The following is a 13,691-nucleotide window of genomic DNA, read 5'->3' on the forward strand; positions in this document are numbered from 1 at the left end:
TCCTAGGAAAGTTTAATCAACGTTTGTGAACATGAGCGACTTTCTTGCAAAGCCTCAAACTAGAGAAGTAAGTCTCAAACCTGTGATGTCATAGGGTATAAAGTCTGGAGCTGCTCCATAGACAGTGAATGGGAGACTGATTTTGTGGACTCACAGAATATTGTTTCCTTTTTATACCCAAATGAGCTTTATTCTATTGTATTGTTCTCCGTTCTTAAACAGTAAATGTACCCACACTTTTAGAACATTCCCCTGGGTGCTCTCAGTGTCACCTAGATCAGTGGTCCCCCAACAGGTCCAGCCACTGGATCCAGATTTCTCCTCAGCTGTTACTTCAACATCCACATATTTTAAAATATCTAGTGTCATACTTGTATTTGGACGTGTCGTCAAGGCAGTTGGTCTGTTATTCACTCCTTCACAGCAGGAAACAGCACCTCAAAATGTAAGCTTTGTGCCAGAAATACACTCTACTTCAAAATATAGTTTTTTTTTCCTTTTTTTTTTACAAACTCGCCACGTTCCCAAATTACTTGTCGTCCACTCAGAATGGACACGTGACCCACTTTTGGACTGCCACCCACCAGTTGGGAACCACTAATGTAGAACATCTCTCCCAATTCATTGTCTATGGAGCAGCTCCAGACTTGATACCCTATGACATCACTAATTTGAGTTTTAGCACTGTAGTTTTTGGATTTGGGAGAGAGTTGTTCGGGTTTACTAATATTTTTGAGCAGTCTTGGACCAAAGGAATTATATGTATATGACTTTTGAAAATAGGCGTAGTTCCCCTTTAATATTTATAAACACAATGATAACCCTTTGTAGATTGTTTCTTTAATTACAAATAAATAAATCAAATAAATGTGTATATCGCTTTATATTTATGAAGTTATATTACAGCTAGATATATCTAGGAAGTAAAAAAGAAAAGTCCGGCTTAACGCGGAACTGTCTGTCGTGTAGTTTCCTGACGGCACCATTTGTCAGAACACTCGTTGCAGAAAGAAGCCGCGGATTTGATTTTACGCAGCTAGCAAGCTAGCACCTACTGTTTTGTGCATAGTTTGATACACAGCTTTTCTCCGTCTCTAAGAATGACACGCTTTTGATAGTCAAACTGATATTTTAATAAAGACAAATCAAAATGAATCTCGACAGACTGAGAAAGCGAGTACGGCAGTACATCGACCAGGTAAGAATTATTACTATCTTACTTTCTGTGCTTCAAGCTAATGCTAGCTTGAGAGCCAAGCTAGCATCAGTGGTAAACAGTCATAGCTTGGATTCCCGGCTAACTTAAAGCTCCCACACAGCCACCAACAATATAAATTTATATCAGAGTGACTCTTTGTTTGTCTTTGTGTGTTTGTTTACAGCAACAGTATCAAAGTGCTCTGTTTTGGGCCGACAAGATAGCGTCACTTTCCCACGGTGAGTACCGTTAGAGCTGTTTATGTTAGCCGACACGTTAGCCTACTAAACTGTCAGCTAAAGTTTCAAAGCTAATGTCTGGAGAACTGGCGTTTTGCAGGGAGATAAACCATGTTTTGCTTATATTGTAACGCACAATCATAACTGAAAATAAACTTTTTACTACTGGTGGTGACAGTAGCTCGCCAACAGTTGCCACAGTGTTGAGCAGCCTGTCAGTGATGACTCCCTAACGTCAGATATGTACTGCTTTGTGTTGCATGCAGAGGATCCACAGGATATCTACTGGCTAGCTCAGTGCCTTTACTTGACCTCACAGTACCACAGAGCCTCCCATGCCCTCCGTTCACGAAAACTTGACAAGGTAATTGCAGGTTATGTGTGTGTTGTATACATGCACAAATCTATTGGCTGGGAATTGAATCATCATGGTTAATGTGTCAAAACAATGTGAAGGATCTATGTGTGAGTGTGTCTGAAACAAGCCTTGTCCTCTCTGTCACAGTTGTACGGGGCTTGTCAGTATCTTGCTGCTAGGTGCCATGTAAGTAACTTTAAAACATATACTGTGTCATATAATATAATATAATCTAGAGCAGGGGTGTCAACTCATTTTGGTTCACGTGTCACATACAACCCAATTTTGATCCCAATTTAACTACCATCAGTTCCAACATTTTCCCTTTTTTTTGTAAAGAACTACAAGTACATTCTGTAGACGTCCATCCTTTTACAAAACAAATGAACAGCCTGTGATGCTTAATGAAAAATAAGTGCAATTGCAACAGTATGTCTCAGTTTTTCCACAGTCAGTCTACTACTCACTGTCATTACATGTGCATTTATCCATACGTTTCCTGATGCAGATTCTTTTGAATTTAAGCTGCTGTTTTTGCGCAATGCTCAATATCTCTAAACATGGTCACACTAAGTATTCATTGTTATATCAGAGACCTGTATTCTGGTCAGGGTGGAAAAGCCTCTGACGCAGAATTTTACCAGAAGTAGGCAACGAAGTGTTTAACTTGCTCCTGAAACCTCGCCCACGGGCCGTACGTTTGACACCCCTGATCTAGAGAAACCTGACAGATAATTTGTTTCTGACTGTTTCGTCCAGTATGCTGCCAAAGAGTTCCAGCAGGCCTTGGATATCCTGGACTCGGAGGAGCCAGCAAGCAAGAAGCTGCTGGACAGGAGCGTGAAAGAGGACAACGGGACACCAGAGTCAACCAAGGACTGGGACATGTCTCCTGCCTCTGTAAGTCTAAACTGCTTGTACTGCGTACACTCCACGATTTGGGCGCTCCAGTTTGATGAAAGATTTTGGACCGTCTTGTTTGTCAGTCTTGTGTGATGTAATCTTATTACTCAGCATTTATCTGTTCCTCACGACTCATCTTGTTTTTGCTGTTGCTGCAAATATGAGGATGTACTGTTTTTCAGCCATGTGTAGTTATACTTCCCACAAGTACTCTCATCACCAACTACAGTTTTTTTTTATCCTTGTTGATAGAAATCATACACACTTGCAATTGTTTAACCCTTCTGTTGTATTGTAGAGAATATACAAGGTTCCAAGAATTCTAAAATGCAGTGTTACACATGCAGTCCCTATACATACTTTATTTTCACAAGTTTAAAAACCAATATTAGTAATTATTGTCATTTATTAAAGGAAAGGTCTACAGAATAGATAAAGTTGTACAGCAATAGTGATAGGCATGCAGTGTTTAAGTCATTGTAAAAACGTATATGCGAGCTAGGAATTTGAAAACAATCCTTTTTTTTAACAGAGGAACACTTTTTCACAAACAGCATCATATTAGTGAACTATTAGATATTCCTTTCACCCACAATAGTGCTGTATGTGTTCATTGTTTCTAGTTCAACATCAGATTTCTTTTTCTACGTTAAAACACTACACACTAGATGCAGTAATCTTCGCTGACTTTTATGTCATGGAGTTCACCTGCTCACAGTTGTCCCTGCAGTTCTGGCTAGATTATTATAATTAATTTTATGTAGTGGTTGAAAAAGATTCAAGTCTTGCTCTGGACATGGCCATGTATAACCACTGTAATTAGGGAAGCACAATAGTTTTGGCGTGTCATCGGTATCGGCTGATATTGGCTTTAAAAGGAACTGACAGAATTGGCCAACATGCTTTTTCCTATTTTGCACAATGAATGAATATTACATACACTGAAAAGCATTGTATTACATGTCTCCATCTGCTGGTGGGCCGTCACGATAAGAGTATGCATGCATAATATGATGTTAATTCCACAACAGAAGAGACTTGATGATCACTTAAATTAGGTCGGAAAAAAGTGGATATATTGATACTGTATTGGTTATCGGTCAAATGAGTTGTTACATATCGGCATATCGGATATCAGCAAAAAATCCAATATTGTGCAACTGTAATTGTAGTAACAGTTGAGGTCAGCAGATGTGATTTTGAGCAAGCAAGTTATGTGAAATATAACGCCGACATAAACTATCATCCAACGCTACCATCAGGGAGTGTTGTCAGAAATCATCGATTTGTCAATACATAGCGATTCTGAATATTTGAAACGGTTTCAATCCATATTTTCTGCAGTAACGATAAACCTGCACCAGCTGCTCTTTTAGCTCTCCCTTACTGTTCATGATTATTGCTGTCGTTCTGCTGCTTCCTGCAAGTTTTTTGTTATGTTATAGCCTTGTGACATTGATCTGTTAATAGAAAATGTAATATTTTAGGTCCTCTGTATCAGTTTTCCCCATGGTATCAAAAGTCGTATAAAATATTTAAACATTTTTTTTTATAAAAGTTAGAAATTGCAGTATCATGACAACACTAATATCACGATAGGAGAGTTGTTTGAGTTGGCTGTGGCTCAGGAGGTAGAGCTGTCCACTAATCAGAGGGTTGATGGTTCAATCCCTCGTCCCTGCTATCGACATGATTTATGCGTGAATGGATGAATGCTGGCTTGTGTTGTAAAGCACAAAGAGAGGTCACTATCGCTGAGACTAGAAAAGTGCTGTACAGGCAGTCCACTGGCTGTTTTAAATTCCTGGTCCAGTTTTGTTTATGTCATTGATGAAGCTTTAAAACAACATGAAGTTATTAAGTTATATTATGAGCATTTACTAGAGACTCTGTCGTCTGCTTTCTCTCAGTTCTCCTTACTTTCTCTTTTAAATATCTCAGATCAGTAGCTCCATCTGCCTCCTGCGGGGCAAGATCTATGATGCCATGGACAACAGACCACTGGCCACCTCCAGCTACAAAGAGGCCTTGAAACTGGATGTGTATTGCTTTGAAGCCTTTGACCTTTTAACGTCTCACCACATGTTGACTGCACAAGAAGGTGAGGCTGAACTGTGGCGGTGATGTACACTCTAGCCCATAAATTTTCTACATATATGTGCCATTCGTGATCGTTTCAGTGATTTGTAAAAATATGTGAAATGTGTTGTTGTAATTTTTCAATAGAAAAAGACTTCCTCGACTCTCTTCCTTTGAGTCAACAGTGCACTGAGGAAGAGGAGGAGCTGTTACACTTCCTATTTGAGAACAAGTTAAAGAAGGTAGGCAGTGCTCTGCATTTAGTTTTGAGAATTGTTTTGTATTGCTTTGTTGTGTCACCTTACTGTGCCTTCCTTGCTTCATCTCCTTCCCCACCTACTCACATTTACACCCTGCACCCACCTTTCACACACATGCATAAACACACTCTTCCTCTCCTTCCTTCTGCAGTACAACAAGCCCAGTGACCTTGTGGTGCCAGAGATGGTCAATGGTCTTCAGGACAACCTGGATGTAGTGGTGTCTCTCGCTGAGAGGCATTATTATAACTGTGATTTCAAGATGTGCTACAAACTCACATCAATGTAGGTGTCTCAAGGTTTCCTCTTAGTTTGTTTGTGTGCTTGTGTGTGTGCATTTAATTGTTCTGCAAACGATGCAGAGTCTTATCGGGAGTTATTATATGACAAGGATGATTCTCAGTTTTTCCGACATATATCTGTGGTGTCATTAAAGCCTTTGAGCACGATACCACTCACTGCATTTTAGGGTTTTAAATAGAAGTGGTTCAAAAATCAGGATGTGACATTTCAGTCTTAATGGACAATTTCATCCCTTATCACCTCGTTCACATGCTTCCTTGTTTAATCTGGCCGCAGCCACTCGTGCCAATGTCCACATCATATTGGAAGAACAGGATATCAGTGGTGTGTGGTTACATTACTGAAACACACACTTCTGAGTCACTTGTACAGTGATCACCTCTGTCCAGGTCAAATTGATCCATATAGCCATTTTTTTTTTCTTTATCTTTATTTCTGACGAGGGTCACCATCTAATTGACATTTGTGTGTTTATTACAAGTGATGTAAAGTAATGAAATGGACAGCTTCACTATTTATTGAATTTTATTGACTGTTTCAACATACGGTCGAGCTTTTTCATTAGTGCTGCGGATGCATTACATTACCGCTGGGCATTATCAATCCACCATGATGAGGACGGCTTTCACCACAGGGGCTTTACAGCACCATTCGTTTTCTGTCTCCATGACGAGCAGCCCTAAGCTTTGAGGAGACTACGCGTTTGATTCAAAGAAAATTACTTTCTTTTTCCAGGCATGAATTCGATGTGCGTGCAGCACCAGCCTCAGGTAGCCACTTAGAAGCAGATGGGTTACTGAGAGGCGAGGCTTGTGTCATAGAAGTAAAGTAAAAAAAAAAAAAATAGAATTACTGTAGTTTTATATTGTTTTTCTACATGTTTTCATGTAAGAAAAAAATCCAAAATGAACACAGTAAGCGGGCTGCTTCTTTACTCAAAGTGAATTATGTCAGATTCCGATTCAGACGACTTTATTAATCCCACTGGGGGCAATTTGTTTTTCTATTTCAGGGTGATGGTCAAAGACCCCTTCCATGCCAACTGTTTACCAGTCCACATAGGAACTCTGGTGGAGCTTGGAAAAGCAAATGGTAAAATACATATCAACCGCTGATTTAGTTGTGAATTATTGAATTATTAGTATTATTATTATTAATAATAATAATAATAATTTTGCTTATTAAGCTTTTTGCGTTTTTGCCCCTGCAGAGCTGTTTTACCTCTCACACAAACTTGTAGACTTGTATCCCAACAACCCAGTAAGTGTTGCATTTCCCCCCCCCCCCATCCATCCATTTCCATGTTTGCCTCATTTCCAGTACATCATAACCAAATAAAAACGTTTTATCAGGTTTCCTGGTTTGCTGTCGGGTGCTATTATCTCATGGTCGGCCATAAAAACGAACATGCTCGGCGATACCTTAGGTTTGTATTTGCACACGCTCAAAAGAAAGTACATTCTGTTTAAGGCCACATTACAGGCTGTTATATACATAGTGGTTATTATATGTCTCCTGTAGCAAAGCCACTACGCTGGAGAGAACGTATGGTCCTGCATGGATTGCCTATGGTCATTCATTTGCAGTGGAGAGTGAGCATGACCAAGCCATGGCTGCCTACTTCACTGCCGCTCAGCTGATGAAAGGGTAGGTACATGACTGACAGGTCCTGGAGTTCTCAGCTCCACATATGAAGCCTTTATAAATGGGTGTCCTTTTAGCTGACAATTTTGCCATTTTTAATGACACTTGTGACAATCAATGTCTCCCGCAGGTGTCACTTACCCATGCTTTACATCGGCCTGGAGTACGGTCTGACTAACAACTCCAAGCTGGCAGAACGTTTCTTCAGCCAGGCTCTCAGTATCGCTCCAGAGGACCCATTTGTCATACACGAGGTGGCGGTCGTTGCCTTCCAAAACGGAGAGTGAGTCATGCAGCCACAAACACACACAATAACACTCAGGCCTCTAGTTTGACAAAGGTAGTATAAATGTAATTGGCAGCACAAACTGATGTTGGCACAAAGCGGTGGTATTTGTAAAAGCTGGAGGAGTCAGGAGTAAAATATGAACTTCATGTTCTGTACCAGTCTCAAAAGCGACTGTCAACAACTGAAATAAAATCACTGACTTACCAATAACTTGACTGGCCAAGCGTGGAACCTGTTTCTGTTCATGTCTGTTCGGCAGTCTTGTTGCTACCTCAAAGATTTACATGCAATGACTGTCATTTACATTGCATTACCATCTCATAGTAAAGATTTTAACTGTCCCTCATAGTGTCAGATTACAAAGGGACATGTTCTCTGAAATAACCCCTTTGGTATCTAGCCATACAGGTAGCTTTATTTTGATTTGTGTGGGATGAAGAAACTAGATACCTAAGAACTTTGCAGCATTTTTTTCTCTGTATTCTGGGTATTGATATTTTAAAGCAAGGAAACAGCCACAGATTGCACAAATACATATGTTTCTCATGTCCTCTGTTTTAGCTGGAAGACCGCAGAGAGGTTGTTCCTTGATGCAATGGAGAAGATCAAAGCCATAGGGAATGAGGTAGCGTCTTTTTATTTAACTGAAATAGTGTGAATATGTGAATGATGAATGTCTTGAGAAGAGTTTCTCAATATGCTTTTTGGTATTTTTCTTTAAATTTAAGGTCACTGTGGACAAATGGGAGCCTTTGTTAAACAACTTGGGGCATGTGTGTCGGAAATTGAAGTAAGTATGGAGCCAGTTTTACCCTGTATTATTTCTTTTAACAGGTTAGAGCAGCCACACTGCCAGCGTGAGCAGTGCTGCTCAGTTGCAGAACATCTAGAGAATAGGAGCCTTTTTTTCCAGCATGACGCACAGGGTTTTCCGCAGAAATAGACAGTAACAGTGGTCTGATAATTATATTGATATCATACCACCTTGCACTGCCGTTTTAATGTCTTTATCTGTTACAGACATTATATAAAATCCAAATATTTATTTTTAACTCAACATTTCCTGATTCCGTATCAAACTGAAAGTCCTCTGACAATATTTCTCCAAACAGAATCCCTTAATTTGTTAACACAAGGCTTTTTATTGAGGCATTATGTTTTCAGTTGTTTATCCATTAGTCCCATTCTTGTGAACCAGATATCTCAAGAACACCTTGAGGGAATTTCTTCAAATTTGGCACAAACACCTACTTGGACTCTGGAATGAACTGATTAGAATTTGGTGGTCAAAGGTCTAGGTCACTGGGCCCTTGGGGACCACTGGAATGTCCTATTTCATGAATGCAATAACTTAAGAAACCCATGAGGGACTTTTTCCAAACTTGGCACCAAAGTTCACTTGGACTCAATGATGAACTGATTTGATTTTGGTGGTTAAAGGTCAAGGTCATCGTGACCCATCACATTCTCGTGAATGTGATTTCTCCAGAACAGCTTATGGGAATTTCTTCAAATTTGGTCTAAACATTCACTTTGAGTCGGTTCAAGTTGGTGGTCAAAGGTCAAGGTCACTGTGACTTCACAAAACATGTTTTGGGCCATAACTCAGGAATTCATACAGTCATTGGTGACACTAATCTTGGGTGCCTCTGCCAGGGTAAGAAGTGTGTGAAGCATCCATGTTTTCACAGGCGTGAATGTTAATTATAGCTGCAACTTGACGGGTTTGCGGAGGCATACAGTACAACTGCAAGGCAGTAATTCTAGTTGACAACGTAGTGGCTTGCATGGCTCCATAAATTTGTGGAGTACAGCTTTTAATTGCGGAAATATAGTAGTTTTATGAGCAGGCTGCTCTGCATCAGCATCACTGTCTGCGTAAACACCATGTAATGCACTCGTCACGCACTGCTCATGCAGGCACTGTGGCCCAGCATTACAGTGTAGTTTGTGTTTGAATGAATGGTCTTAATTAGGCCCACTGGGAGGCAGTTGCACTTGCAGCTCTTCTATAAACGTCATCATGGATCTCACGGTCTTCTTTGAGTTACCACGTACAGCACTAGTACGGGAGGCTAAATTTACCCTGAGTGTCTCATTAAAGACGATTGGAGAGGGTTCTCTCTCATTTGTACATTCCCCTCCTTGTCTTATTTTCTTTCGCCTTTCTCCTACAAGCTATTTTCAGAGCTGTATCCACTTGTTCTGTTGCAGTCATTCAGGTAGGGCCGTCAATGAGAATTAATGAAAAGACCTTTTGATGAATTATGCATAGCCACCTCTCGATAGATACAAGGGGCTCACACAGTGTGTGGACAAGTGGTTGTTTTTATGTAGAAAGAGGGTTACCATTCATATAGGGAGATCGCCTGACGTAAACTGTTGGTGCATCATCCACGTAACCATGCTGTAACGTAAACATAGGAAATCACAGCTGGGCCTTTGCTGATATGAAAATTGTAAGTGCCTTTGGTAAAAAAAAATAATTAGCTCGGTTTGAATAGGTAAGATGACTGTCACATAGCATCAAAGCACACTTAAGTCACTTAATAATCATTACTATACAAAGGTTATGTGTAGTGTTGTGTTGCTACCTTTGGCTGCAACTTTTAAAAAGGGTTGAACAGATTATAACGGTTCTCTTCACGTTTTTCAAAAAGGTTATAACTGAATTCGCACATAATGCACTGTTGGGAACCTGTCATTTTGAGTGTGTTTGTAAACTGTTGGCTCTCTGCACATGGATGATAGTTGCTTATCGGTGCTCTGAATCAAAACGGCCATGTTAGTCAAGATATACCAGCTGTATTTGACCTTATTCCGTCACTAAACAATCATGAAAATCTTATTCTATCACTGAACAGTGATTTACTTCCTTCAAACGTACAATTTGATAAAATGTATTTCGTCATATTTTTGCTAGGGCTGGGCAGTGTGGAGAAAATCCGATATCACAATATTTTTTTACCAGATTAGGACGATATTATAGGGTTGACACAATGAGGTTTTTGAGAAATAAATATCATTAATGTTGACGCAACGTTGACTGGGTGGGTAAAGGCAAATAATAGAACAGTCTGGTAAGTTCAGATAATTACATCACTTTACTGTAATGCAGCCTTTAAAACCAGGAAAAGACAACACTGACAATAAAACAATGTCCAAAATCTAATTTGACATCTAGTCTTGTGTCAGGATATCAGAATAATATTGACGTATTGTTCATTTGTCCATGAAATATTGTTGAATTTGTTGATATGAACTTGTACTTGTGGTGTTTGTTTCTGTAGAAAGTACGACCAGGCACTGGAGTACCACCGTCAGGCTCTGGTGTTAATCCCTCAGCACGCCTCCACCTACGCTGCCATAGGATACGTGCACAGCCTCATGGGTGACTTTGAGAGCGCTATCGACTACTTTCATACGGTATTGTGCCTTTGCTTTAGTTTATAAGTGTTTTGTTTCTTGCATAGAAACCATGAGTGTGAGTATTTAGCAAGAACTGCCAATAAATGCAAGCTGATGGCCTCCTCTGAGAGTGCCAGAAGGAATAGGAGTAACCTTGGACGGCAGAAGTTTAAAAGGAGAACAGAGAAGAGTGTTGTTGAAAAGTTTGCTGTCTTTGTGAAAGAATAAACATAAAAATCTGCTCCTTGACTTAAACAAATAACAACTACTTAGAAGTGCAAGTAAACACCATCAGCTGTAAGATGTCATTAAATTTAAGACTCAATAGACAAAGATATTGGTTTTGTCCCTTATATTTGGTTATAAGGTTTTTTGTGATATTGGACTTAAAAGAAGGGTTACACTCAAGCATTATCTGTGATTGGTTGCTTGATTTTTCTTCATGCCACCAGGTATGTTTTTATGACAAATACTTGACATTGGTTTGGTGTCTTCCTGTGCAGGCACTTGGACTGAAAAGGGATGACACTTTCTCTGTGACGATGCTCGGACACTGTATTGAGATGTACATCGGTGACACAGATGCCTATATAGGTAGGATACAGCTATACTGCAGTTCAAAGGCCTTTGCACACTGAGTCAAAAAAAAAAAGGTTTTGTTTTTTGGACTGATCGCTTAGTCGAAGAAGCAAAAAAAGAAAAGAAAAGAAACTATCAGGAGCTGCACCTTGTCAAAACAAATCAAAACCTATATGACTGGACCATGTGTGAATTTAATTTGAAAGGACAGACACAGGAAGTGTCCACGCTCAGCAGTCAGACAGGAGTCAGGTTAATTCCCAGGGCTGGTACCTGCGGTTATTCCACAGGCTAGTTAATAACATGTCGGGCAGGAAATCCAAAGTGTGGGATCATTTTGAGAAGGTGAAGGACGAACCCAAGGTGATATGTAAACTCATCTTCATTGGTCGACTACAAACATGACGTATCATCTGAAACATGGAAGTAGCTACATGCCCATTAGCCCACAGCGTCATTAACAGGCGGCTCGCTCAGTGTGTGACGTGCACTTGTAGATAAAATATAGGCCTATATTAATGAAGGTTCATTAGTACGGTTTGTATTTCTCTGTAATGTAGCACAGTGTTAACAATGTTACTGATACTATTCTTTCTCACACCTTCAACACAAACCACCAAAATATATCATTTAATAATTAAATTAATATGGTAAACATGCAGGCGACTAGTCGACTAATGGCCCTAAATGATGACTATTGGTCGACTAAGAAAATTCTTAGTTGGGGGCAGCCCTACTCATGAAATTACTGATGTGGGAGAACAAGTTCCACACCTGGGACAGAGTCAAACACACAGGGACAAGCCTAACTGTTAGTATCACGTGACTAACGTCACTCAGTAGTTATTAAAGGGGTTTAACAACATAGTTAAGCCATTTTAGTGTTTATTCAAGATTGTTGAGATCGTTTAACGGCTTGGTGTTGTATGTTAGCTGCTGCTGATATGTTCTGTCATACAGAGGAGTAAAAACTATCGTCAGACGGTTAAGAATTTCAGCCAAAATATTCCTTTAGTTGCAAATGTTCAAATACATGTTCTCATGTTATTTGTTTCCATTAAGGCACAGACATCAACGACAAGGTGCGAGGTAGCTTGAACACTCCAGCGCTGATGAAGATGCTCAACACATCAGAGACCAGTGAACTTCTCGCCACCCAGAGATTGGAGGACACCAGCATCACGTCCTTGGAGACGCCACTTTCAAATCAGGACAAGATGATGCTGGAGACGCCTCTGCGACTCTCTTTAACCCTCGAGTGTGATATGTACGAGAGCGACGTGATGTTAGACACCTTGTCGGACACCAGCACGTGATCTCATCCTGTCAGGAGGTGGAACTGTCGTAGCAACAGGTTGTCATAGGGACACACATCCAGGCCCAAGGACGACTGTCACACCAAAACTTCGGCACCAGTCCTCCACCAAAGGTTTTTCTGTGGATTCCCCCTGTTGTGCATTAGATATGATTGTTTCTGTAAGTGACAAAACATAGAAGATGCTGTTGTGACCTTCCTGAGTAAAAGTGTGTGTGAATTTGTTTGCAGCTCCTGCTGTACCTCATATTACTTTAGCAAGAATGCACTTTAAAAGGGGAATTAACACGTGCCTTGGTGAAGGGGTGGAGTACTTGGTGTAGCATTGGACCTTGGGTTGAGCCTGGAGACACTGGCACCATGTGGCCCTCTGACACCTGACTGAACAGAGCAAACACAGCCGCACACCTCAGATCACGTCTCAAAGACTAAAGTCACTTATTACTGCCTGTGGCAGGACTCTCCGTGTTGCTTAACCTGTGGATTTACAAGTTGAATAAAGAGCCAGCTAATTACAAGCAGTTTTTGGTTAAAACTATTCTTGGAAATTCCTACAATAAACCATGCATTTATCTTAACAGATCCTAACATATCTGTGTTTTGTGTTAAAGAGATGCTTTGCCAAGCTTCAGCCAGCTTTGTATCTTAACAATGTGGGTAGTTTGTGTAAATGAGCTTTGTTAAACTTCCCTCCATCTTACCAGCACCCAGATCTCCCTGCTCGTCTCTCAGCTCAAATCATGTTATCCAGCTGATTTTCACTGTCTCTTGGGCTGTTGGTAAAATTAAGCAGTGTTGATCAAACATGACCCAAAATCCTGTTAATTCATGTCTTGGCTTAAATGTCTTCATAAACATAGTTTAGCTTACAGTTTAAATGTAAGTTGTGATTGTCTGTTACCAGCCAGTTGACATATTATTTCCTGTGTCATAACTGACGACCTTGAATTGCATCACCCACCAGCAGGAGTGTTTATTGGCTCAGTGCAGTTTAGTGTATTCTGGTGGTTGTAGATTTTCTACCTCTTGAGCAAAAGCAAAGCTTTCTCTGGTCATGTAGCACCAATTTCAAAAGTATCTGCGTCTTTCTGCTGCATACACAGCCCAGTTTTACGA

General features: G+C 40.3%; 1 protein-coding gene across 1 annotated transcript; it reads left to right on the forward strand.

Moving 5' to 3' along the window:
• The first annotated feature begins 996 nt into the window (after positions 1-996).
• Positions 997-13,157, forward strand: cdc16 (cell division cycle 16 homolog (S. cerevisiae)). Its single transcript, XM_049593591.1, has 18 exons — positions 997-1,198; positions 1,383-1,437; positions 1,704-1,801; positions 1,943-1,981; positions 2,555-2,695; positions 4,640-4,799; positions 4,925-5,019; positions 5,189-5,322; positions 6,353-6,432; positions 6,551-6,600; positions 6,693-6,766; positions 6,862-6,987; positions 7,115-7,267; positions 7,835-7,898; positions 8,002-8,063; positions 10,564-10,699; positions 11,185-11,275; positions 12,323-13,157. Exons 1-18 carry the CDS (start codon positions 1,151-1,153, stop codon positions 12,574-12,576), a joined length of 1,860 nt encoding a protein of 619 aa, XP_049449548.1. The 5' UTR covers positions 997-1,150; the 3' UTR covers positions 12,577-13,157.
• Positions 13,158-13,691: the final 534 nt, after the last annotated feature.

Source organism: Epinephelus fuscoguttatus, linkage group LG13, assembly GCF_011397635.1.
Source record: "Epinephelus fuscoguttatus linkage group LG13, E.fuscoguttatus.final_Chr_v1".
Lineage (NCBI taxonomy): Eukaryota > Metazoa > Chordata > Actinopteri > Perciformes > Serranidae > Epinephelus > Epinephelus fuscoguttatus.

What these genes read in the sequence shown, in the direction of transcription:
- cdc16 (XM_049593591.1), top strand. Translation starts at nt 1,151, where the DNA reads ATGAATCTCGACAGACTGAGAAAGCGAGTACGGCAGTACATCGACCAG. An exon ending in CATGTTGACTGCACAAGAAG is followed by an intron (nt 4,800 to 4,924) that starts GTGAGGCTGAAC and finishes ATTTTTCAATAG; the next exon opens with AAAAAGACTTCCTCGACTCT. An exon ending in GTTGCCTTCCAAAACGGAGA is followed by an intron (nt 7,268 to 7,834) that starts GTGAGTCATGCA and finishes CCTCTGTTTTAG; the next exon opens with CTGGAAGACCGCAGAGAGGT.